The 27,843-nt window shown below is 39.1% G+C and overlaps 1 protein-coding gene across 3 annotated transcripts in view; it reads left to right on the forward strand.

The window, feature by feature from the left end:
* Window positions 1-27,843, forward strand: part of LOC105935257 (phosphatase and actin regulator 1) — a 63,285-nt gene that overhangs the window by 6,117 nt on the left and 29,325 nt on the right. Inside the window, exons 1-3 of one of the 3 annotated variants that reach the window (XM_021323042.2) lie at window positions 19,494-19,652; window positions 19,856-20,171; window positions 23,022-23,186. In XM_021323042.2, coding sequence (XP_021178717.2) covers window positions 19,895-20,171; window positions 23,022-23,186 — 442 coding nt within the window. In that variant the 5' untranslated portion in view covers window positions 19,494-19,652; window positions 19,856-19,894. Of the gene's footprint in view, window positions 1-19,493; window positions 20,172-23,021; window positions 23,187-27,843 lie in introns of those variants that run through there. The other 2 variants (XM_012875571.3, XM_036138232.1) reach the window with 2 other exon arrangements.

The following is a 27,843-nucleotide window of genomic DNA, read 5'->3' on the forward strand; positions in this document are numbered from 1 at the left end:
CCTTCCTCCATGCATTTGGCGACTTGCCTACACGTTTTTTTTTGGCAAACTCAAAACCTGCCTCTTTATTTTTAACACTAAGTGATGGCTTTTTTTTCTGGCTACTCTTCCATAAAGCTCAGCTCTATGGAGTGTACGGCTTATTGTGGTCCTATGCACAGATCCTCCAGTCTGCTGTGGAGTTCTGCAGCTCTTTCAGGGTTACCGTTGATCTCTGTACCTCTCTGATTAACACCCTCCTTGCTTAGTCTGGGAGTCTGGGTGGCGGTCCTCTCTTGGCTGGTTCCTTGAGGTGCCATTTGGTTTCCATTTGAAGATATTGGTGCTCCATGGAACATAAGAGATTTGGATATTTTTGCATAACCCCACCTTGACTCTTACTTCTCAACATCTCAACATCTCAACAAGGTGTGTTTATTCAGACAGATCATGTGACGCCTGGGTTGCACACAGGTGGGCTCCAGTTCACTAACTGTCTGACTTTTGAAATCAATTTGTTGCACCAGATTTTTTTGGGCAATTATAGCAACCGGGGCGGATACAAGAGGCTCGTTTTATATTATTTTCATTCTTTTATGATTTCTCATTCCACTTCACCAACTTAGACTATATTTTTCAGATCCATGTCATAAAATAAGATTTAAAAAAATATCTCAATCACAGGTTTGAATGTAACAAAAGTGGTAAAAAGCTAAGCGAGGTGAATATTTTTGCAAAGCACCATAAATGTTGTTAAATGTAAATTTTCTGTAACAGTGCTGCGTATGAGATGCATGCTAATGCAACATTTATTTTGCTGGGTAAGATTGTCTGAGTGCTTTTATTTGTCTATATGTCAAAAGCTCATCTCAGCAGCTGCTCTGTGTGGTTTATGTCTGTAGGCTCATGCTTTATACAGTAAACTCAACAAAGGACTGGGACAAAAAGACTAGACATATTCAAAGCTTAAAAAAATATATGTTAAGGTTTCATATATGCATAAAAAACAACATGTTTATGTACACTATATAAAAACTCTCATTGCTGACTTTAAATCAGAGTAATCTTTTCCTGTTTGAAGAATACCAAAATAATTTTTATTTGATAAGTGGCAGAATATTGTTTTCAATTAGTCAGACAATGTCAGAAGTTTTACATAGATTCCTTTAATATTTGTCTCTTAAACTGTACCTTCCACAAGCTTCTTACAATAGCTTACTGGGGTTCTGGTCCATTCCTCTTGACAGAACAGATGACACCGAGTCAGCTTTGTAGGCCACCTTGCTTGCACTTAGTTATTTTTAGTTCTGCCCACAAATTTACTGCAGGCCTGAAACGCCACTTTGTGATGACCATTGCAAAGCACTGACATCGTTGTCCTTCGGCCACTTTGTAACCAATGTTTTGCTTAAGGCAGGGGTGTCCAAAGTGCAGCCCGAGGGCTACCCGTGGCCGCTGGACTGATTTTGTGCGGCCACAACTGCAATCCAGGAATTGCTTTTTATTTTTAATTATGACAAAAGTATTAAAGACAAGTTTAAATCTTCAACTGAAAACCTGTAAGTTAAAATAGTATAAATCTTTTAATAACCACACTTTTTACATTCTGTTTGATTGCATAGTAGATAGGTACACATCTATCCCAACACTTTTTCTCAAATGCAGACTCTGGTGCACAAAAATCAGCTTTTAATCAGTTTATTAAAACTGGCTAAATACATCAACAGAGTGACCCAAATCCTGTTCTTATTGCTGCGAATAGACAAAATTTTGTTAAATTCCATTTAATTGAGCCCCCCAAAGAATGCAAACTGGATGACCATCTTTTAACACATCAAATTAAAAAATAATAACAATATTAATGAACTAAAAAAAAAAAAATTTGGATCGACAATGATTTGAATATCCCTTACCTCCAGAAGATCTGACTAATTTGTTTTATTAAAATATTGCATGGTCAAAGTTTGTGGAGCAGCTAAAAATTAATTATTTGTATAATTTTTTGTTAATTTTAGTTTTATGGGGGGGGGGGGTTCTTTTTTTTTTTTGGCCCTCGATTGCATTTGACTTAACAATTTTAGTCCATGTGATGAAATGTTTGGACACCCCTGGCTTAAGATTATTCTTTTAAAAGAGTGTCATCATGACCAAACACTTTAATTTAATTTAATTTTAACTTTAACTAATCAGACCACAGAAAATATGTCCAAATATGCAGCTCCTTGTTTTCCCTGAGTGCATTTGTAAACTGTATTTCTTTTAGAGGAATGGCATCTTCCTCTCCAAGTGGAATTTTAGCTTGAATTTTACAGAGCTTGTTTTACTGTGGATAATAAAATCTAATTACCAGCTACAGCCAGCAACCTGTCAAGGTCTTTTGCTTTAGCTCTGTTTATATTGAGCATAACTGTTTGAATAGATGAACGTGGCACACTCAGGCATGTGGAAATGGTACCCAAAGATGAACCAGATTTGTGGAGATTTACAATCCCTCTCTGAAATCCGGGCTAATTTATGTTGATTCTCCCACAATCTCACACAAGGAAGCAGTGTGTGTGAGGGGTTTAATTCAAACGTATTTACAGGTATGCTTCTAATTAAATCAGAAGTTTTGAACTAAACCATATGTGTCAGAATTTGCATACCTGTGCAAATTCTCAGTTATCTGGGTCATCGAAGCAGCAAACTGGCTTAAATCGAAGGCAACCGGACTTGTGGTCAGTTCTTTCTGAAAGCGTTTCAACACCTATCCAGGAGTCTTTCTCAGTTATGTTGGCTCGCACTTGAGCAACCTGCAGTCGCTGCACTGCTGTTTTTTAATGTGCCGGATTTGTCAGGAGTTTCTGAGAAACTCAGGGGAATTTTCTCCAAACACATAATTCCAGTGAATTTGAAACCTAAAAACACTCAGACAAAAACTGAACAAAGAAGAAGAACAAAAGACACACTTTTGACAACATGATGTCCAGATTTCGGACAGAGACAACAGATGGTTTGAAAGAGGGGTGAAAAGAAGCCATCTTGGTCAAAAGAGAGCAAATGCTCAAGTGCGAGCCACCAGAATTGAGATACACTCCTGGATAGGATGTTGAAACGTTTTCAGAAAGAACTGAACGGAAGTCCAGTTGCCTCCGATTTAAGCCTGTTTGCTGTCTAAACTATTAGAAGCTTACAAAGCCAAGGCATCATGGCCATGATGTGTGAATTTTACTAAATTGTTTAAATACTACAATAAACTTCTGAAATTTAAAAGAAAGTAATAATGTTTTAAAAAAGGCCAACTACAACAGATTTTTTTCATGATTCCGAAACAGTAAAAAAGAAAGTTTGTTTGCTATTTTGTTTGCTTTGCTTTTGTCTCTTTAAACGATGTATGTAAATTTTGGTTTGATCTGTAAAAACCTGCATTGAATAGTAGCACCCTAACCAACCTGTAGTCTTTCTTGCCTGGGTACATGTAGTGTTTTAATGTTTCATTTAATGTAGATGAAATAGCCCAAATATAAAAATAATCTGTGAGTAATTATAATGCCTGACTGTCGATCAATAAAACAAGAACCAATGTAAAATGGCCTATTGTAGCATAAGGTTTTATTCACATTGGTTAGATTTTTTTTAGGACAGAGCAGAATTTGTCTTCAGCGAGCAGATAAAATGAATACATAAGAAATAATAGTCAGTAGCTATGAGCCTACAAAGGGATTTGATCATCTGTGGGAAGGTTCTTCACATAATACAACAATGTGAGATGGCTAGACCGTGACATTTAACACCAGCAAAAGAAAATATGACAAAAACATAACAGCGCCACAGCATATTATACAAAGCACAACATTCAGCAAACCAACATTAAAAAAATACGACCAATATCAGATGCAAAACATCGTTACAGAAAACTGAACAACATTGAAATGACAAAATCATTTGTGGTGAGAAGAGAAAACATTTAATTTAATTTTTACAAATTACTTCGGAAAATATTACACTGAGATTAAAAACAAATTAAAATGCTGTCTATGAAAATTTGACTTTTCTAGCTTATCTATTCTCACCTGAATAATTGAAGGGACCACTTGGTGTCTGTTTCTTTGTGTGCCAGCCGTGCAAAACATCTGCAACGCCAGAAGCTGGAGCTCCCCTCTTTCGTGATATGCTAACACGCTGAGCTGCAAACAATGAAGCCGAGTTGGAGCCCCGGACTTGGCTGCCCCGCTGGACGTTGGAGACAACATGACATGGTGCATTGCACAAATGTCTTTCTGCATACATGCATGTACAGGTTGCATTCCAGATTTTACCACTGGAGCAACGGTAGACGTGAAACATAAACTTAAAGAGACGAAGCATCAGCATGTTACATGTGCTGTGCTGTAGCAGCCACAACAAGCAGTAAAAAAAGATAAGCTCCTCTTATTCACCACCCACAACTCCCTCCTTCTCTACCTCTGTTGCAGATCCACCATACAGTGAGCTTGGCTGGCCAAAAAGGGAGAAAAAATAAATCAATCAATTCACACCAGATGCATGTGGGGTCAAGCGCTTCATAGTAGTACTCTGTGTCAACCAGGACAACAATACAACACCACATCGTAGCATTAGTATGTCAGAGAGACGCTTAACATGCACATAGGGGGTGTTTAAGCTGAAGGAGGTAAAAATTAAATAGCGGGTTTAGGAAAATAAAATACAGTCACAAGCGTACGTAGGATACAAACAGGGTCTGCAGTCATCACTTCAAGCTGTCAGATGTTTTTCCTCAGACGGAAAGGGAATTTCTGATTAGGTGGCTGGGCTGGAGCCAGTTGAATTTGTGATGTTTTTTTTTTTTTTTTTTTGGCTTTTTGTAGCTACGGCGGATGCCATTTGCAAATCCTGGTGAACAAAGCGGCAATAATTAGAAGCAAGAGACGCGTATCGGTTCTCAGTTTTCCTTTTTCAAATCCCTCCTCCCACCAAACACCTGACTGGCATCACAGAAGACGATCATGTGAAGGACAGAGAGCACAAAAACTCAGCATCCAGCATCCGCACTTGGCTGCAAATAGACCTTCTTGTACCGAAGCATCCTGAGTTTGAATAAAACATGAGTGGGAAAAATCAGAGTAAAAAAAAAATAGCAGCACTGCATCAAGGGAGCCTCGCTGCTCACAATTTCAATCAGGAGCCAGCGCCACCTGGCCAGAACATCCACCAACCTCTGGGGCGAGGTAGTTTAAGCTGAGCGGCTGTTCAGTAAAAGTTTGGGAAAGGTGTTTGGCTGTGATGCGCTTTCCATGTGGAGGAGGATAAATAAATGTCCGTTTCTGAATCCATCCAAAAGCTGAAGAAAGCAGCATGCTGTTGTACGTATGGGTAACATTTACAGAATCTATGAATGCACCCTGAGCAAGAAAGAAGAGGAAAAAGTCAGGTGGGAAAGCTACAAGAGAGCATCATGATTTTACTCTCAAATGCTGCTTTCATAGAATTTAAAGCAACATGCATTTTATTTACTACGGTGGAAAAAATAAAATGAAACGGCAAACGGATGGGGACGGTGTGACAGATACCTTCAGCGAGGGCAAAATGTATGTTCTGTTTGCACAAGAATCTCCTGCATCGGGCCGAGATGATGAATGTTTAAAGACAGGCGTTAGTTGCAGGTGTCGCCATGGCAGTCCCCATGGTGCTGCAGCTCTTTAGGACCATTCTGCTGAGTAAGTGCCTTGACGGAGTCAGACTCCCCTCAATGCTGCTGCAAACCTGAGACGAGTTCAATCGAAGCTGCACTGCACCATTTAGCGCTCCTTCCAAACTGTACCACAAATCTCTGGGTACATTTTAAAAACCACAGTGATGTTTGTGTGCTTTTGGAAATAGAACACCTGACCGCAATGAAGGCATAGGATTGATGAATCTTTTAAAAATGAAAATTTAAAAAAATCTGCTGCGCAGCTATTTTCTGGTCAAGTTATAAAATTCAAACCAGATCAGAGGCTTGTTCGGAGGTTTACGTGAACTTATCATCGGCAGGCCCAAAGTCAATTAAGCCAAATTAATTCTGCTTTTAATGATGCATTTAAGTAGATTTCTTGGGGAGGTTGGCATATGTATATATATATATATATATATATATATATATATATATATATATATATACATAGCTGGAGATAGGCACCAGCAACCCCTGCGACCCCATGAGGGATTAAGTGGGTTGAAAAATGGATGTATGGATATATATATATATATATATATATATATATATATATATATATATATATATATATATGTGTGTGTGTGTGTGTGTGTGTGTGTGTGTGTGTGTGTGTGTGTATGTATATATACATATACTTTCTGAATTGGATTGGATTTGAATAATGCTGCCACCACCCTTCTTAATATTCTTCTTTCATTGTGGCCAGTTAGCTCAGTCTTTGTCTTCTCTAACCATAAAAACGTCCTCCAGAGGGGACACAGATTGACCACGTGGACAACTTTACATTTCAGTTGAATTCAAAATGGTGTTGGTTTCGGAGCAGGGTTGAACCTCTCGGACCGTGAAGATGTTAAGATTGCCCAGTGACACCCATGTGCCAGCAACTTTCTGCTGATGATAGACTTGAGCCTCGGTGGTTCATGCTGTGTTCCTTAAAATTCCTGACCAATTGTTTTTCATCAGAGGCAATACTTTGGATTAGATGAGTGAAATTTTGCCACGGTTAGGTGTTCTGGCCAGACAATGATCTAAAACGCTTAAAAAGACAGGTTGATGATGAATAGATAAAGTATACTAACACCAAGTTTCTGGAATGAACCCAACCTCCTACTTATAAAAAACGTTTAAAAGTAGTAATACCTTTTCACACGGGGCCTGGTCGGTCTGGATAGCTTTTTTCCCCTTGATTAAGAAAATCATTATCCTAAAAGTGCTTTTTATTTTTACTCAGGTTATCTTTATCCAATATTAAAATGTGGTTGATGTTCTGAAACAATTTAGTGTGTCCAAACACTTTTTCAAACCTCTGTAGTTAAAAAAATATCACAGACAGTATTTAATTGCTCAAAAGACTGTTTTTCAATTTTCGTTGAATTTGCACTATTTATTAAAATCGTCTCTTTATTGGGCTGCACAGTGGAGCAGTGGGTAGCACTGTTGCCTTGCAGCAAGAAGGTCCTGGGTTCAAGTACACCCCTGGGTCTTTCTGCATGGAGTCTGCATGTTCTCCCTGTGCATGTGTGGGTTCTCTCCGGGTACTCCGGCTTCCTCCCACAGTCCAAAAACATGACTGTTAGGTTAATTGGCTTCTCCAAATTGTCCTTAGGTGTGAATGGTTGTTTGTCCTGTTTGTCTCTCTGTGTTGCCCTGCGACAGACTGGCGACCTGTCCAGGGTGTACCCCGCCTCTCGCTCAGTGAACGCTGGAGATAGGCACCAGCACCTCCCGCGACCCCATGAGGGATAAAGCGGTTTGGAAAATGGATGGATGGATGGAATGGATTAAAATTGCAATGTAACTTATGTATTATGTAGTGATAACTGAAACTATGTTGCAGGAGCTACAGATGATTGGTAATTGGAAGGAGGAAATTGATTATGTAATGCCGAAACAGAGAGTTGCTAGCTTTAAGGCTGGCAGAACAAAATTAGGTCAAAAGAGACCTGAGCTCCTCTTAGTTTTTGTTCCTCCGGATTTATGGTACTTCCTCAGCAAAATAAACTCAGCTTTCTGTTGGGGAACCAGAAGCATCGCTGCAAATAGAGACAAGACCCTCTCAGAGGTGCAGTTCTGCCTGTCAGATGAAGCATGTGGCCGAGCTTGCAGGAGGCTGCTTTCATTCTGTGCAATTTCTTGGCTTTTGAATTTCACTTGCCTCCTGTCAAGTAGTGTGATTGCATCGAGATTTGCTTGCCTGGACGCAGCCTGTTGGGGAGGCTTTATCAGCGGAGGAATAAAAAGACAAGAAAGGTTCACTTTCTACTTCACTGGACCGTTCATTATAAGTCACCAACACCAACCAGGCTCTTATAACAGACACGTTAATGTACTCCTCTGCAAGACAAGCTGCTGCCGCTGACTCTTATTCACCTCGCCTGAAACTCTCTTTCCTAATTAAGCCAATTATACCAAAGCGGCTGAGAATCTAAAATGTCAAATACTCTATATTTATAGGCCTTAAATTGGACATTAAAAATAATGTAAAACTAGATTTTGTTTGAGAGATGGAATCAAATATTTTCAATATTTTAGGCCTTAAGTCTTTAAACAAACAACTCCATAATAGTTTTTGATATGAAATTGACTCATAGAAAAAAGGAAATTTTGCACAGCTGGTTAGTTGCCTGTTGTATTTGCAGTGAAATGTGACCTGCAAAATTGAAAATAACTCAAACAATGTAAGATAGATAGGCTATAATGAACAAACGACTGATTGCATTATGCAAACCTTGGTGCAACACTGCCCTCTAGTGGAGGCACTTCTGATCACTACCCCCCACAAAAACATATTTGATCATTTTTTTTGACACAATCAAAATCACTTTGTTCTATTCAAATATGCAACTGAAAACAACAAAACCTCAGACAGTACTGACCTCTGTGTCTATGCTCTTAATTAGCTTTTTGTATCAAGCCTTTCCAGCAGGTGATAACACACTGTAACATACAGACAGCTGCTTTCAGTTTTTGGTGGTGTTTCAGTTATCATTTAATAAGCATTGGCATTTATTGGAGGGTTCCGGGTTGTATTCTTATTTTCTCTGTCAAACGAATCAGCAAAACCTTAACCTTGGCTTTTCTTCTATTCTTCAAAACAAGGCACATAAGTTGGAATATTATTTTTACATGAGAGATGTTCCTCGCCAATCCTTCTCTCACGTGCTGTGATTTATTCCCTCGGCCATCTGCAGCGTGTTCAGGAGACGCAGTTCCACTTTCTGTTTCTTCACTCAGCAGGACTTGTTGGCTTTTTAGCAATCTGGACGTTGCACACATTTACTGGGTTGCCTTTTTTCTGCCTCTAATTAAGCAGCACTTTAGAGTATTTCTTCTGGTTTTCAACCCACTTGCTTAACCTTGTTCCCATTTGTAGCTGACATCTGTGAGATGATCAGAGTTAGGGATATTATTTTATTAACCTCGCTTAGCTTTAAATGTCTCCACAACTTTATCTCTGGCCTGTCTGCTGCTGTTCTTTGGTCTCTATAATGCTGTTTATTCGCTGATGTTTCCCAACAAACCTCCCAGGTGTCCACAGAACAACTAGATATTGTTTTGCTGAGATTAAGATGCACCCTTTACCAATTGTTTAGAGCCACAACTGAATGATTAAAATCATTCAGTTGTGGTCTAGAGTCGTGGACAAAATGGTTGTAGCCCCTCTGTTGATCAAAGAGACTCCCACAAATGTCACTGAAATAACTTGAAACTGACAAAAGTAATAATAAATAAAAATTGACTGAATTATTAATCATGAATGATTAATCAGTGAAAATCTGACATTGCTTTTGAATTATGGTTCAATGGAATAATAAAAAAATAAACTAATGAAAGAGCCCTGGACGAAAAATGATGGCACCTGTGACTTAATATTTTACAGCTTTTGAGGCAACCACTGCCGTCAAACACTTTCAAACATTGCTTCAGTTGTCTCAGGTCTGAAAGGTGTCTTCTATAGATGACGTGTTTCATGTCCTTCTATAGAAGTTCAACAGGATTTAGATCAGGGTTCATAGGAGGCTTCTTCAGAATAGTCGTGTAGCCGTTCTTGGGTGGTTCTAGCTGTGAGTTTTGGGTCATTGTTCTGTTGGAAGACCCATGACCCACAACTGAGACCCAGCGTTCTGACCCTAAGCAGCACATTATTTTTATCCAGAATGCCTCGGGAGTCTTGCGATCTCATTGAACCCTGCACTGATCTGAGATACCCGGTATCAGATGCAGCAAAGCAGCCCCAGAACATAACCGAGCCTCCTCCATGTTTCATAGTAGGGACAGTGTTCTTTTCTTGTTGTACTTTATTTTTCTGTCTGTGAACATGGAGCTGATGTGCCTTTCCAAATAAACTTCAGTTTTGTCTCATTCTCCCAGAAGCTTTGAGGCTTTACAATATGCATTTTGGCAAATTCCAGTCTTGCTTTTTTATGAATCAAAAATAATTTTCAGTGATTTTTTTTTATTTACTTTTGTCAGTTTCAAGTTATTTCAGTGACCATTGTGGGATTAACAGAGGGGTGCTAACAATTTTGTCCATGACTGTATATAAAGAGGAACTGCAATACATTGCTCTGAATACCAGTAAACCGGTGGCTGAGTTTAGGGGCACGCCACACCTTTGAGATTTTTATTTGGAAGAAAACTTTAAATCCATATGTAATTTTCCAACCATATCACACCTGTGCACCACTTTGTGTCGGGCTATCACATAAAATCCCAATAAAAATACACTGAAGCATTTGGTTCAGGTATGAATACTTTTTCAAGGCACTATGCTAATGTCTTTTACCAGGACTGAGACAGCTGTAATACCTCAGTCAAACTAATCTGCATTATGTTATTCTTTGTGTTGTGTGAAAAAAAAAATCTCCTTTAAGAATGTATTCTTTGCCGGCAGATGTGGTTTTGAAAGTTGCCATTTAACTTTCTGGTGTGACGCACGCACTTTTAAAGGTATCAAAGTCTTCCCCGGGAAAGGTAACACATCTTTTGTGTTTTTTCAAGACATCAGAGCTAGCAAAATATACTCCCTATAAGAAAAGAGTGCGCTGCTGCTTCTTACGAACCACGCAGAAGATTTCAGTCTCTGCAGAGCCACATTTGAAGGTGTGGCTTCAGTTGAAACACTCTTGTCATGAGGGATCAGTCAAGGGTGTAGTATCACCTTGGGCCGTGTTGTGTCTGCTGTTTAAAACCGACTGTATAAATTCCTTTGGCAGGTAAAATAGGACAAAAATATAATGTTGCACAAACAAAAATCCTGAACATTTCAGAGAAAAGCTGGACGCTGTGGCTGGGAGAGTAAAACCCAATTACACTTTTTGGTTGCTTGTTGTTAGTGCAAAGCTTTAGTTTAGGATGCAGTTTAAATCTTACCTCTTCTTCGTTTTCAACGGGCAAGAGGGCTTTCTTTGTAACTACGACCGATCATTTCCCTTTTTTTATTTTCAGAATAGCACACAAAAATGGACACTGACCTGTTAGCTAACCTTTTGACACTCTGAACAAGACATTTGGTATATTTTTTTTTTTAAGGTGCCATCGCATCTTGGATTCCCAAAGGTGATCCTCCCGAGCTTGTCATAAACATTTAATGTTTATTACCCAAAAAACGTGATAGACAGAAGCTGATTATTTAGATATGTGTCAGAAATAGTTTTTATACTGACTGTTTTTTTTTCCTGCTAGACTAAAACTAGCGCCTGATAACCTCCTGATTCTGTGAGCGAGCTAATGCAAGATGAGAGTCAGACAGCAATGAACCGAGAAGACTGAGAAACTCCCAAAACCAAGAAGAATCCTTAACTTCAGAATTAAATAACTTCAGATTATGTATACAATCTTGTGTTTATACAGCAGAGAGAGAGACACACTGATACAGTTCTAACCTTTAACCAGCTGATAATACTGGAAACATTCATTCTCAGTTGTCTTCTGAATTTCCCTCTAAGGGGAATTAGTTTTCTGTTTGGTTGTTTTTTTGTTTTGCTTCCTTACCAAATTAATCATCAGACTATATGAATGTGATCACTAATAGATTGTTGATCGTATAAGTGACTAGATCCAATATAATCCTTCAATTTAAACTACATGGGCCAATTATAAAATAAATATGTTGTTATAATAAACAAATCTCCTTCTTGTGTGTAAGGCATGAAATTAAAGTTTACCAGTCACAAAACAAATACGTCCTTCAGACTAATCATTGATATATTTAAAACTAATACATTTTACTTCACAAAACTGACAAGATTTTGATATATAAATATAATTTGTTAGCATATCTACTGCTACTTTAGCAACTACAACCAATGGGACAGGGGTTTAAAGGTCGTTATTCAAGTTTTTTCTGCACAGTAGTCCATAAGACAGCTAGGGACACAGCTATTATACCCTGGATTTAACAAATGAACAATACATGCTTTGGCATGCCTCTTGATTTCAAAAAACATGATCCCTTTAATAATTATTGCGTCATTATGTCATGAGCCCATAAAGGGAAAAAAATTATGTTCAAGTGTGAAAGCAAGCACCAAGAAGTTTGTATGTGATGATTTTATTATTATTTTATTTATTTGTTATTATTATCAATTCTAGTTTTAATAAGTAAAAGGATTTCATCCAAACTTGAATATTAGAATATTTTATTATATATTGTTTTGGAATTGGAATTAGCAGAAGTCATGCAATCGTTGTAAATTGAGTATTTCATGTGTTTTATGGATTTTATGTTCACATTTGTAAACAAACCAGAATAATCTGTTAGAAATGCACAGCCTTTGCTGAATTTTATTTCCTGCTGTCGTCGCAAACGACTTTGATATAATGCAAGAAGAAAATTATTCTTGTGGGTTCTTCATTGTTTATTCTCAGAAATGTGAATGTATATATATATATATATATATATATATATATATATATATATATATATATTAAAATTCCAATTTATGTTCAGAGATTTTATTTTTATTTTATTTGAAATCCGTTGAATTTCTCTAAACAAGAATTTCAGGGAGTAAAGACAAAAATACACCGCAATATCCAGGTCTCAGGTGATAAACATGTATAGAGGTTTGTTAAAACTGCACCTCTTTTGGGCATTGTGACCATATGGGGGAAATATTAAAACTTAATCAATGTTTTCCAACAGTTTATGTTTTTCATTACGTTGAAGGTACAAAATGTCTGTCTGCAAAGTAGGATTTTTGACATTTTAAAACCTGTCAAATAAACTGGTCTCAACCGCTTTTACAACGTTATCAAGCACAGCCACTAGGGGGCGACATTGTGACAGTCAGAGCATGAATGACGCTGAGCTGCACTGCATTGAGAAGGCCTCAGAACATCCTTTAACGTTTTCTGTTCTACTGACTCTGTTTATACCAGAGTACTTGTAGCAAAGTATATTATTGAGAAATTAATTACTTAGTCTATGTGGTCACTAATGAAAAAAATAAAAAATATTTATTTCCGTGTGTCTTTCATCATAATTAAGAATGCAAAGATATCCACAAGGTATTCAATAGACAGGCATTTTGTAACAGATTATATACACGTACAAGGCACTTATACGCCAAAGTAAATGTCATAAAAAATTGGATAAGTCGCTTATGTTTATTGAAAATTTAGAAATACTTGTTCATATTTAGTAGGACTACAGCAGAAGGAGACCATAGTGAATATAAAAAGTCATGAAAAATGAACAGCCTTCTGCTTACAGCATTAGGGAAGGGTAGTCTCAAACAGCTTAGCACAGTCCCTTTAGTGACAGTATTATTTTTTATTTTTCTGCTGGTGTCGGTGGTGGAGCTGAATAATATTCACGATGACTAATAATGTCAAGAGAGAATGATGTTGTTGTGCACATAGAAAAGCAGGCACATTTGTCTCTCCCAGTTATTTGCAATTTCCCTCAACTTGTTCCCTTTAGCTTCTCGTCTGAATAAAAACATCCAGATCTTATACGTTTTTTTTGTTTTGTTTTTTCCGTCCGTAGCTTCGTCACATATTAGTCCACTGTCTGTCATGCTGAAGACGAGACTTAATCCAGAAGGTGGAGATGAAATCATCACCAAAGGGCTGTGAAAATGGTCGTTTACGGAAGAGAAAATGTGTGTTCAGTCCTATCATGTTATTTAATGTCACTTAGACCTCATCATAGAAATGTGGTACCGTCTCACATTGAGTTAGACAGACAATAGCGCAGAGAGCAGATGACAGATGGGAAGAGACAGAGAGATAACATGGCGAATGGGTACAGCAGATTTGTAGTGACAGGCTGCTCTGTCGGAAGTTGTAAGATTGTTTCACCCAAACCTGCACCACGGCCATGGAAACCAGATAAATCCAGAATCCTCAAAAATGATGAAGCTTTCCTGCAAGTAAATTTATATACAATTTCCATAAGGGTGTACAAAGGTTGTTGAATCTTGTCTTGGGGTAAAGGTAGAAAAAAAAACTAACAAAAAAAAACTGTAAGTCAGTAAATCCTTATGCCAGTCAAAATGGATTAGCAGCAGCTTCTTAGAGGCTTTGAGTGAGCTTCCTTGAAGAGTAAAAGTATATAAACTCAAAGTTACGTGTTGATTTGTTAGGAATCTCAGCAGCCATGTGGAATCAGAACAAGTCCAGTGGTTGGGAAAGCTTCCTATCAATTCATGAGGCTTGACAATTATGCCAAAAATCGTACCGGTGGCCCATCTTGGAGGACAGTCAAAGTCCGCAATCAGTTCATCTCAGGGAATTAAGAATCCCCGATAGCTTTTGGGACAAAAGACTTCCTAATCAAACTTTTAATCAGAGGAACTCTGGCTAAGCAGGCTTAGATCAAGATCTATAGTCCAGGCACTGGACGTCCAAAATCAAACAAACCACTCTACCTGTAGGGAACATGGCAATAACAGCAACAAAGCACAGAGCATGGCGTTTAATCCTGGGCTATTTTACATCCACCAGATCATCTTCATCTTGATAATTCCTCTGTTAACCCATCTTGATTATTGATGGTGACTGATCAATTATAAATGCTTCTACAAGATCGATTTCTCTTCTATTGCCACAGTTCAGAACAGTTTAAACTTGATGTTGAGGCAAAATACACTTTTTTATTGTGGCGTTGCTCCAGCAGCTGTGTCAGGTTTTTTTTTCTGTTTTGTATGTCTTCAGCAGAAAGTTAGCTGACATACTGTGGCAACCACCTTATTTACTGTGGTTGATAAACAGGACAGTTCTAGTTTAACTTAGGTTAGGTGGAGACTTACTGTAAAAACCTGGAGAAAGCCATGCTCCCAATACAAGTTGATGAGAAATGAAAAATAACAGCACTTGTAAGAGGCAGTGATATAGTTTTTCCTCCACTGTATGTTTTGAAATTTGAACCTCCCACAGTCCAAAAACAAACAGGTTAAATTGAAGGTATACATTTGGATGGATGGATGTTTTCTATGTGCATCTGATTGACAGGTCGCCAGTCCATCACAGGGCAACGCAGAGACGCATTTGTTTAAATCTGATAGAAAATACAGATTTCTTTCCAAAGAGTGTTCTTACACAGTTGTTCTCCTTGTTGCTTAATTTTAAAACACATTGCTGATACTAAAAATACAGTTAAGCCTCAAATTATTTTTAAATAATTTTCTATTCCATTAAGAAGTTTGTTTCCAAGAGGAAAAAAATAATAAAGCAACAGGTAAAAAAGCAACAGTTTTGCCACAAGAAATTATCTGTTTTTATTTATATTAGATTAAAATCGGGATGTCAAAAATAATTCACACCCTTCTCAATAATCAATATTAAAATCTTTATTGGTATTACAGCAAACAAACCCCAATGAAACCCCCACCAACATCAAGTCTTGAGGCTGGTTGGCTTGCTTGCCATCACCCTCATTTTTAGCTTCCTGCACAGATTCCACTCCAGAATGTAACCTAACCATAACGCTGTTCTGCGTCAGAAGAAACGTCCTGGTCAAATTAGAAGATTAGTTTCAACCTAAATCCGCTGGTCTAGAGGTAAACTGGATGGGCTCTTCACTCACAGAAATAATCCTCACTGATAGGTGTTGTTGTCTGTGTGACCTGCCAGGCCTTAGATTCGGTATTTTCGCTGCTTGAAAAACCATAAGATTTTTTTTTTTGTTTTAATGACGGTTCATTTCCTGCTGAAAACAGTCCATTTCTATGCACCTCCATATATTTTGCATATACAAAATAAGCTGTGGAAACCTTTTCTGGCTCAATGACACCGGTATCCTGTAAATCCAAATCATTTACACACTTGAGCTGTTTCTAAATAGACGCGTTGTTTGGTAATTAAAGCTTGGAATCAAAAACAGAAAATCTCCCTACATACAGTACATCCTGAAGGGAGGGGGAGGGGGGTGATATATAAAGCAGGTTTCTCCTTCACAAAGGACATGTGCTGAGAACAGCTGATTAAATCTGACTGATGTGCTGGAGCAGTGGTTACGGCTGGCTGACACAGTGGTGACATAAGGACGCTGCTGCATGCTCTCATTACTCAGACGAGCTAACAGCTAACGGATGACCCCATTTGATCTGGTTTTTCGAAGGTTTATCGGATAAAAAAAAGAAAAACAAAACAACCAGCCACACCACATAAAGAGCAGATATAACGCACGAGAAGAAGAAAAATCAGTAACTCCTTGCAAAGGGAATGCACACAACTTTGTTTCAGAATTCGTGGGGTTGATTTCCAATTATTACCATTTAAAAGGAGCGACTGACGTTGGCGAGCACAAAGCATATTTGGGGTTATAAAAAGTAGAAAAGGGACAATCTCTCATTTGACTATGTTCTCACACATTGCATTTGCAACTTATTGGTCAGTTCAGGGTCTGGATGATGGTGCAGGTTGCATGGCTGCCTTGCAGCAAGAAGGTCCTGGGTTCAAATCCTGGGGTATACATTCGTATGTTCTCTACTGGTACGCTGTGTTCCTCCTGTAGCCCCAAAAACTGATTTTTAGTTAAGTTGAATGCTCTAAATTGCCCTTAGGTCTGAATGTGTGCATGCATGGTTGCTTTCCTATGTTACTCTGTGATGGTCCAGGGTGTAGCCTGCCATTCACCCAATGACAGAGCCACCAGCCCCTTGCAAAGACGAGCCGATGCAGACAATGGAAAGGTTGTTAATTTAGACATTCTGGTTGAAAAATCAAAACAGATACACATCAAAATAATGTTCTTACTTTCTGAAACAGTCTTCAAATGTGCCTGGGCTTAAAAGGAGCTCCCTTGTCACAACTTTCAGAATTTAAAGGTGTATCAAGGCACCACATTGTGACTTTGCATCACAAAGTCGGCAGCTGAAGGAAAAGCAAGCGCTGCATTGCAATGTGATGGGGGTGGATCTGTGTGCCTCCACCTCATTTCAGAAAGAGTTGTGACACCGCTGGAATAATCTGGGGCTCATTGTGGGAACATCAAAGACACGTACTCCCCCAAGAACCCCACCCCAGCCCCCCAGTCCATAATCAGTCTCTGCTCTGCAGGAAATGCGTTTGGATATACCCTGGGGTCCCCTATCTTTTTCATTCCTAATAGGTCATTAACGGCCCATTAATATTAGCAATCATCACATAATTTACAAAATAAAATAACAACATTTGGAATCAAATTAGTGGGAATTTGAATTGTGAAGAAATCTATTATTTGAAGTATCTTTACAGAGAGGTCTATTATACTGACAATTGTCATTTCTTGTCAGAAATGTTGGTCCTTTGTTTCTTTTCCATAATTTTAAGGCTTTAATTCTTCCATTTATGTGCGTTTCCTTTGCAGTGGTTCTGCATAAACAGTTTTAGGTGCTAAGATCATTGGAACATCTTGCAGAAAAGGTAAAACACAGACAGACGTGTAAAAGAAAACGCTTAAAATAAAATAACCATCTGCCCACATTTATTTTTGATGTCAGAGCCGGCCCAAGTCATCATTAAACAAAGCTGCGGCTTAAGGACCCCAAACCAGTAGGGGCCTCCCCTAAAAGGTTGAATGTGAACACGTGTTTAGTTGAGAATGTCATCAAATGTGACAAAAATGTAAATAATGTTTGTTTAGTATTAAATGTAATATTTAAAGGAACTGTAAAGTTTACTTTGTAAAAGTGTGATCCTCGTTGTTCAATTGTTGTGTTACCATAGCTACGCCACAAGTTTAATCTTTTCTGTGTGACACAGCTCGGTTTGTTAAAAAATGCATCTTAGCAAATAATCGTCCCTGACTTCAGCCAATTAAATATGCCACCACTCCCTCTCCGGGGCCCTGGTTATAATCCTGCTTAAGGCCCCATACAACCTTGGGCCAGCCCTGCTTAAAGTACTTGGTGGCTCTCGTTGACTCTTGCTCTACCAGGATTTATGGAAGATTTTTAATTTCTACCTACAGATGATATTAAGATTGTCCCTTCTGTTTCAGATTTCTGCACTGTATCAACAATAGGCTGCTGCTGCTTAATCTTTAATCGCCTGAACATATAAGTAGCAATAGTTCAGTATTGACTGCTTTGGGCTGCTATTGCTAACAGGAAATCTGCTGCAAAGAAATGTAGTTATGTGACTAAAGATAAAATAAGATAAGATAAGATAAGATAAGATAAGATAAGATAGGCTTTATTGATCTCACAATGGAGAAATTCACTTGCCACATCGGTTCATACAAGAAGGTGCAGAGTAGGAAAGGTGCATTCAGTTATATACAGTGAATCTTCATATATACAATAGATCAAAAAGGATACAAAAAATACAAAAAGAAATAGGAATGGGCATATGATGTCTTATTTACATAGATAGTGATCTATATGTATATAAACATATATACATAAAACTATATATATATATATATATATATATATATATATATATATATATATATATAACGATCACAAAAGGACTGATTATAGTTGTTTTGATTTTATCGAGGGTGAACCACAGTCAATGGGATTAGAGTATAAAATGAAGTCTTCAATGAATAATAATCATTTAAATTCCATTTTTTTTAGATTTAAACATTTGTATGAATACTTATCTCCACAATTTACCTGAATAAATATAGTAACTACCAATTAAAGCTGCACAATATATCCAGTTGCAGTCCTTATCGCAGCGTGTGTGTGATATTGAAACTTTAACGGACTGTTTGAATGCAATTTTTGGTAGCCTATAAAATTAAGAGGGTCAGGAATCTGACCTTTGAAATGTTCCAATCTTATGTACTATTTGTTTAAAGGGAAGAGGCAAAAACAACAAAGAAGTGAATGCAACTAAATTAAATCTCAAAATAACTACAAGCGAGACATAGGAAAGGGATGAAGAAATGAAAGGTTTTACAGTCAGCACATACAAAACATAAATGGTAAAAATGGCTGTATTTGCTTAATGATGAATCTTCACCAGCATATTTGCTTAATTCTATACTGATAACTATCCCAATGAGAATAATTATTATTCCATGCAATGCTGCTTTCCTGCAGTTCTTTCTGGATTTTGTAGAGATGGCGAGCTGATTTATGTAAATCACTGTCAGAAGCCTCAGAAGTTGCTCTCTTACATATGGTGATTGTGTAATTTGTCATAGTTGATGTATGTGTATGTGTATGTGTGTGTGTGTACATATATATCAGAGAATAATCTGAGTGCAGATTTAACAGGATTGCAAACATTTGCCATTATGTCGGTCAGTGCAGCTCGGCGTCCTGTACAGTAGATGGAGAAGGAGCAACTTTTTTGCTCCGTTCACTCAGGGTTTGTTAAAGGAGCGCACCGCGCAGCCAATCAGCTGCAGCCAGTGCTCAGCTCCCTTAATCGTGGATTAGCCACAACCGTCTGCAGTCCACGGCACACGGAGAGGGAGAGAGTCACTGCCATTCACCACTCCGCCTCTCCTTTATTATTAGCTCCCCTGGATCTGCCAGCAGCTGCGACTTTGCGCAACCGAATCTACCCCAGAGCACAATACGGATCTCAGGTAAAAAAAACAATAAGAATAATAATAATTTAAAAAAAAGGCGCAGGATTACTGGAGAAGAGCAATCGATTCGGAGTAGGTCAGGTAGGACTCGAAGAATGGCCCTTTAAATTGAAACCCCGCATCGTATAGTAACATCGCCTCGATATATATTTTTTTGGGGTGTGTTTTTTTTTTCTCTGTCTCGCGTCCGCATGTTCAAGACGGCCAATTACCCGGCGGTGGATCCCGCTCCCACCATCATGCGCGGCGCCTGGCTTTCCACGGGCTGCCGAGAAAACACGCCCGTGGCGGTGGAGAAACCCAAGAAAAAGGCGTTCAGCCTGGTCAAAATCATGGCTCTGAGTAACAAGAAGGACCACGGTCAGAATCCGCACCAGCAGCAGCAGCAGCAGCAGCATCACCATCACCACCACCACAACAACAACAACATGCCTTTCACCATCCACTGTCATATCGGGAAGGAAATCAAGCACATTTGCAGCAACTGCAGCCGTGGAAACAACAGGCAGCAGGACGGTGAGTAGGCTTGTGCGACTTCGCCCTCAGCACGCCGTGCAGGGTGGCTGCGCCTCCAGGCTCCATGAGGGCGTTTGATGGCAGATCATTCACAGCGCGCTGGTCTCTCAGACGATTTACTCCCCATCATCACACAGAGCGGCACGATTTCTACTGTTGATTATTAAGATTAATCTGCAAACTGCTTTGGAGTAGATCATAACTTCATAATCTATGCTCCTTTGCAACATAAAGGAAACAAACAAAGAAACATTCAGATGAACTAATCCTAATTTGAAGTATGTTCTCAAATCCTTCCTGTTTATTTTACCCCATCGATGTCATTATTATGGCATGCAGCTTTTGCTTTCTAGCCTTTCCAAATTCAGAGCACATAAATACATCATCACTCAGCCATCTTGGTGTGCAAACAAGTGTTTTTAATTAAAAGTAGGCACACCGTAGGCCTACAAAGCAAGGGAAGATGTAGGTTGCAGCAAGATGAGGATGAAGTGGGAGAAAATGCTGGGTACGGTTATTTCCTATACCTCGGAAGCGCCTCGACACTTTAAACACCCGTGCTAAGATATAAATCGTGCGTTTTTGCTTATTTTCTGTCTTTGCTTTCATTTTTTTGCAGAGCGAGTCCCTCTCTCATCTGCCAGGGTTTTGAACAGACTGTAGAACATTGATTGCACCATCTCAGTGACTGCTCACACGCTTTCCGGCTTAAAAGTGCGGCTGTTTGTTTTATTCAAAGACCTCTTGGGTGGAGGCGACACAGGAGTGGTAATCTTAATCCCGTTGAACTCATTTCCAAACTATACTCTGGCACCAAACGTGTGATGCATATTGCAGCGGCGGCGACGCCTTTTTTTTTTGAAGGTGTTTGATGTGCCAAGCCATCGGTCGGCCTTTGGAGGCGTTCCTAAAAATATGGCCCGCCGTCACGTGAATGCTTTGAAGTTACTCCGCTTGGAGTTGTTTACTTGTCTGCATCTCGCCTTTGGACATCTGATGAAGGAAATGTAAAAATCAGCACCGATCCGGTAGTTATTTATAGACCGGCACGCAGGAAAGATTGCCTTCAAGTGCCAGTCTGTTGGACAAATGTGTGCACTGCATCACTGTCCCGCTATTTATCCAGTCATCCCTTTTCCTCGGGGAAAAGGCTGCCTTGTAAAGTGATTATGTCTGTGTTGGCAAAATAATGCGAATGGCGTTTATTCTTTTATGTTGGGATTAATTGAAAGGATGTCATGGATGAAATCTGATCCCTTTAGAGGTCATCTTTTATACACAGCTTTTGACTCTTAACCAGTTTATTCCTCTGGCGCTTTAGGATTTTGTTATGAATACGTCTACAAATTATACATCCAACTAAAGCCGGGGGTGAGTTGATCAACCTATTCAGCAACCCCGTTTTCTCACAGTACAAAAATGAATGAATCAGACTTTAAGTGAAAGGTAACGGAGTAACAAGGAAATACAAAAAAAAAGATTGATTCAGTATTTCAATCTAAGTGCTCTCTTATTTTTGAAAGTCAGTTGAGCAGTTCAAATAGACTGATCCGTTAATATTCTCAGGTTTTTAAATGTTGGTTGTCTTGCGTGTGTTACTTTTATAAATTACGACACTTAAAAGCAAAATCCCAGAAAGTCCCATTGGGGATTGATGCAAATGTTTCTGCCTTTTTTAGTTTACAGATAATTAAGTTAAAAAAAACAACGACATCTACATAGATTATCCCAAAAATATTTGTTTTATTTGATTGACTTTGAGCCACTAGTAGCTTTCAAAAGAATATAAACTCTGGGCCTGAAGTGGGAGAATCTGTTCCCACAGTAAAAACTAACTGTGGGCTTAAAACGGGGCTGTTTGAGTGTGCGCTGTTCAGATAATACCAACTCTGAACTTTGTGGGCAGGCCAAATTCTCTGGGTTAATGTTCCGTCCTCCAAGTGAAACATGGTGGTGGTAGCATCATGATTGTCTTCAGGAAGGACAAGGATTTCTGGTCAGAGCGGATGAAGAAGGTGAAGCTCAGTGTGGGGCACAAAGACTTTCAGACCGGGGTGGAAGTTCACCTTCTAGCGGGACGATACGCCCCGCGGGTGTAACCTCAGCAAAAGGTTCAGGAGCTACTGAAAACGAATGCACACCAGAGTTTTCAGACATTTATCTGCACGTAAAATTAAAAACCATGGATCCAGAGGTTGTAATGGGACTAAATGTGAAAATTACTCGTGAAGGGTTTTATCATATGCACCTCTCACATTTCTCATCGTTTTTTTTTTTTTTTTTTTCTGTATTTCCCTTTTATTTTTTTTGTCTTATTAGCGTAGTGGTTTGTAGCTCTTTGGAGTTGCATCGCTTTCTCCGTGTAATAGTTTGCGTTGGGACAAAATGCTGTACATTCTTGGCTTTTGATGTCAGACAGTACTTTCAAGTCAGAAGGCTGGGCTTCGTGAATATTTCATGAAGAGCTGAAAAATTCCCTCTATAATGAGGTGCTTGTCAGTCTGTTTAGTGTGTTTTTCCTTTTTTTTTTTTTTTTTTTGGAGAGACACATCAATTGCTTGGGATGAGGCGCAGCCTTAAACTGTTTATACTCCGAGCGCGTTTTGCATAATGTTATCTGACGTGCAGGTTTGTTTATGCTCTTGGTTCAGTCTCATTAAGTTAATACAGATTTCAGGAGGCCATGTGGCACACTTTTCTCGCTGCTGGGACTTTTTTTTTTTTTTTTTTTTTAAGTGTAATTGTCTTTGTTTCTTTCAATCCCTGGATCTGTCTGCATGGGTTAAGCAGAATATCAGCCTTTTTTATTTATTTATTTATCTATTTGTTTGTCTAATCATTTATTTACAGCTGAGGAAGTAGAGCGGCTGTCTGCCATGCGCTCCGAGTCCCTGGTCTCTGGCACACACACTCCGCCCATCCGGCATCGGAGCAAGTTTGCAACTCTTGGAAGGCTCCTCAAGCCCTGGAAGTGGAGAAAGAAGAAGAGTGAAAAGTTTAAGCAGACATCTGCAGGTAATTTGGATTTTTTTTTTCTTCCTCGTTTTATCCAATGTGTGCAGAAAAGCAGCATTTTTATAAAATTATATTTTTACTTTAAGTGTCTCCTTTAAAATGTTCCTGGATATTTCCAGCCCAGCGATGTCCGGGCGGGGCAATCAAAGGACGCGGTGACCCCAGTTGTGGGTGTGTTTATGTTTATTGTCAGACACATCCTGGATGCTTCTGTCGGTGTGCTTGAACCGGGGGAGGCAGTTTATCGGGCTCTACTTCCCGGACCGGACACAGAATTCTTGCCTTTTGCAGAGGATTGCTGAGCTATTACTCTAATTCCAAGCTGAACGGGACAAGCTGTTCCGATTCTGGGATGCAAACTTTACGGTTCCCCAGAGTGAGTTTGCTGAACGATTCAGCAAACTCAAACCTAATTTGATGGTTTTCTCTGTAACAACGGCTTTCATTTTGATTCCATTGCTTTCAAACATGAGCAGTATTCCAGTTTTTGGTTCACTCGACTTTTCAGCGAGGATTTGGCTTTAGTTTACAACCAAACCCCGACACACACCCCCATTCCTCGGCCGACCATTCTTCCTCTGAATTGTTGTCTGTTGAGCTCGACGCATATGAGCTGATCAAATACCTTGTGCGGCTTTTAGATGCTTGACTATTTGATGTTTTACTGTATTACACCAGAGAGCCTGCTTGGTAGAAAGAACAATGATGGAGTTGCTGTAAATCCTCGTCGGTACATCTGTGCATGCCCTGTGATAACAGCATCTCCCTTTTGTGTTGAAAGGACAATAATCAAGAACCAAGCAACAAAAGATGCTTTTTATTCCTGCCGTTGATACACTGTGGAGCTGAGAGAAATGCCCTATTTCATGCTTTTGTCATCCACTTGTTTTGTTTGCATAATGCTGCCGTCTCCAAATAATTTTGGTGCCTCCATTGTTCGCGCTGAATCCCCCTTCAAAGCCGGCGATCACCCGCCACATCTAACTGCACTGCCTCAAAGTAAAGTTTCTGTGATGTTTTCAGTTAGAAGTGGTCTCCAAAGTAGCTCTCAAAGCTCAGGCAGCTGCTTCAGTGGTGTTGAGCTTCAGGAGGGACAATACCCTGTCGGATCCATTTTAGACTGAAGCATGAAACTAAACTCTTAAAACCTCCCATCAAATGGGTTGTGACTCATTTGCCTCCAAGCAAGGAGCAGACCCAATGCTGCTTCTTACGATTCTTTAGAAAAAAATTCTAGAAATCTCATTAGACTTACTGGAGATTATCCTTGAACTTACTTCATTTTCATGTGAATGACCATTCTATGAAGTTGAACCTGTGTAGAACTGGCTGTACGGTTAGAGGTACAGGAGTAAACCACCTTAACATATTCTAAGGAAGGAGGGAAAAAAAACTGAACGATGGACATGGAAAAAATAATAAAACAAAAAGAAGTGTGTGTGGGGGGGCAAAAGTGATAGAAAAGGGTGCAGATGTTGCGAATTGTAGCAGCGGCGACCTTAACTTTTAGGGAAAATATGCCAAAACAAATTCTCACAGTACACGAACCTTAAATAAAAAAGTAAAGATTGACTGAAAAATGCATATATATATATATATATATATCCAAAATCTATATATATATCCAGTCCAAAAACATGACTGTTAGGTTAATTGGCTTCTCTAAATTGTCCTTAGGTGTGAGTGTGTGCGTGAATGGTTGTTTGTCCTGTTTGTCCCTCTGTGTTGCCCTGCGACAGACTGGCGACCTGTCCAGGGTGTACCCCGCCTCTCGCCCGGTGAACGCTGGAGATAGGCACCAGCAACCCCCGCGACCCCATGAGGGATAAAGCGGTTTGGAAAATGAATGGATGGATGGATGGATGACTGAAAAATGTGTAACAGGTCTGAATGGTTGTTATTCCTACTACTGCTAAAATGATGCAACGTCCAATCAGGATTTAAAAAATAATATATATATATATATATATTTTGTCCTAGTGCACATTATCAATCTGGTCCTGCTCTTATTGAATCCGTTTAGGGAAAGGAGAGAAATTCAGCAGAACAACTAGTGCCTCCCTACCAAAGGTTGGTTTTAGCCAATCGCGGTATCAAATAAAAATATTTCGCATCAGAGAAACCACAAGAAGATAAGCCAGTCAATGCACTTCTTACTGTTCTTTCAAAGACGAAATCTTGGATTCTTCTAAAACGGACATGATAGCAGCAGCTATACGTGCGTCCTCCTGCGCTGCCATGCTTATGTTGGTGCGGCTGTGGGCTCAGCCACTTGTTTTCATCCCTTCTTATAAACCACAATACTGCAACGTGATTGGACCAAACCGGTTTTTGTTTGGACACAAACACTTGAATCCGGAGCGGTACAGGATTGATTCTTGTGTGTTTGTGAACGCACAAATACCGTGAGAATTCATGTTAATAATAATAATGATGATTTATTATTATGATCTTTATGGTCATTGCAACATACATTCCAATGAAATCTGTTTTCTTCATTTAACTCATCCCCTTGGAAGGCAGTGGGCTGCCATTGTGTGGCGTCCGGGGAGCAATCTGGTGTTAAGGGTCTTGCTAGGCCACCATTCCTTCCAGCAGGCAATGTTAGTTCTTAACAGCGATTGCATATTTTGTCCCAACCACAGCCTGGTTAATTTGGTTACAAAAAGATCGTAGTATTCTGACAATGTGTCACCCAAAACACCTTTTCTAAACATCTATCATACTAGACACAGCTGCAGTCTCTCGTCTTTCTCCTGCTGACAATGTTCACACTCAGAGCGGTTTGTTGCATTGCGAAGCTAATTGTGTACGGACAAAACTTACAGAAGAAATTATTCTCCTACTCCAGAAACATAAGGCTTTGCTTTTTAAGTCGTTAAGTTTGATGACTAGCGTTTAAGCTGTGCTGCGCTAAGCAGAGTTCCCTCATGAGACAAACGCAGAAAGAACCTCTTCAGCTTTAATGTCTAACTAACACCACTGTTGCCTACTTAATGACTTTGTATCTATATTTAGCCACTTTTCAGACCCCTCCTGTGACTTAAGATAAGTGATAAACATATAGAGTGTTTCTCTGGTCCTGTCGGAGACTCATAAATGCACATATTGTACATATTGTCTCCTTCCTAAATCACTCACCTGATGCCGAGTCCTCACGCAGCAGCCCCTCCCAGCTGCAGGAAGAGCTGGTCCCCTCTGCCTTCAGACTGCTGATAAGACACATGAATCTGTTGCAGGCTTAAAATAAATCATTAAATTTTTTTTCTTTATTCCTCTATTCCGATTATTAATGGTGATTCTATTTTTTTTTTTTAAAGTTTCAATTTGATTTCTTCTAGGTTCCTAAATTCCTAAACAGATCCTGTGGTTAGTGACCAAACTGAACTTAAGAAAACTACACAAAAAAAACAATAGTCAAAGATTATTAAAAAAAAAAAAAAAAAAAAAAAAAGTTTAGTTCTAAAGATATTTTGTATGCTTTTTTTCTAGTTATTTGTTGTCAAACTTACATTATTCTCTCCTGTAGTATCTATTATAAATAAATTCAGATGGACAATTATCAGTTGACGATGTCTGTTACTGACTTTGGCATTTAGATCAGCCTGTAATTACTTTTCTGACTGAAGAGTTGGCAAATGTGTCTCAAACGATGAATGTATAGCAAAAGAGGTTGGGCTTCTAAGAAAAGCCAGACTTGATCAACAAAATAACGTGCATCAACTGATATGCTAGCAATGCACAAGTAAATAAGTCGTGGTTCTAAAAACTGACCACGCAAAGTAAGCAGCACTTGTCGCTGCTGGCGCTCATGACAAAAAAATAATGAAAATTGCTGTTTATGAGACCAAAATCAAATCCTAAATTTTAGATCACAGTTTTTAATAATTGCTTTTTATATTTTTTTGATATCGATTGTTAGAGTTATATCAATAACATTTTCCTTTTGCTGTTTTCCAAGTGCAGCAAGCATTGCTCAGTGGGAAGAGTAGTCGTCTTGAGACACGAAACTTGAGGGTTAATTCCAGCTTCCCTCCTGTCGCATGTCGGTGTGCCATTAGGCAAGGCGCCTAACCCCAAATGCCTACTCATCTGCGTAACGGGTGTATGAATGTGAGCTGGTTTGCTAGTGCGGTTGGGTCAACGTCGCTCTAGTGTAAAGCGCCTTGACAAGGCCTTTTGATTGCAAAAGGGCTATAGAAATTCAGTTAATTTACCATTTTGATACATAGACATAAGTAAAACTATAGAATGGAAACGTAGCAAATTAGATACATTTTCTCAAGTTTCAGTAGTAGTAGTGGTAGTAGTAGTAGTTTTTTGTGACTTAAATATTTACCCTGATTCTAACTGAATGGTAACCCTGAATATTACTTTTGTGTGAGGTCTAAAGTATTGAAGCCTCCTTTCATCCAGTTGATTGACGGTGCACAGCAAAAGGTGGGGGAGGGGGGACTGCTGCATTACTCTGAAGCTTCCATCATTCCATCACTTCTTCCGGCATCTTATTCAATTGGGCTTAAACTTAAAAAAATGGAACGAATAAAGACTGTAGCGGCTGTGAAACCCTGACCCGAACTACCTGTCGGAGTTATGCCGGGGATGTTTTGCATCGTGTTATAGTTCTGTGCTGCTCCAGAGTTTGACCCAATTCACA

This window comes from Fundulus heteroclitus, chromosome 6, assembly GCF_011125445.2.
Source record: "Fundulus heteroclitus isolate FHET01 chromosome 6, MU-UCD_Fhet_4.1, whole genome shotgun sequence".
NCBI lineage: Eukaryota > Metazoa > Chordata > Actinopteri > Cyprinodontiformes > Fundulidae > Fundulus > Fundulus heteroclitus.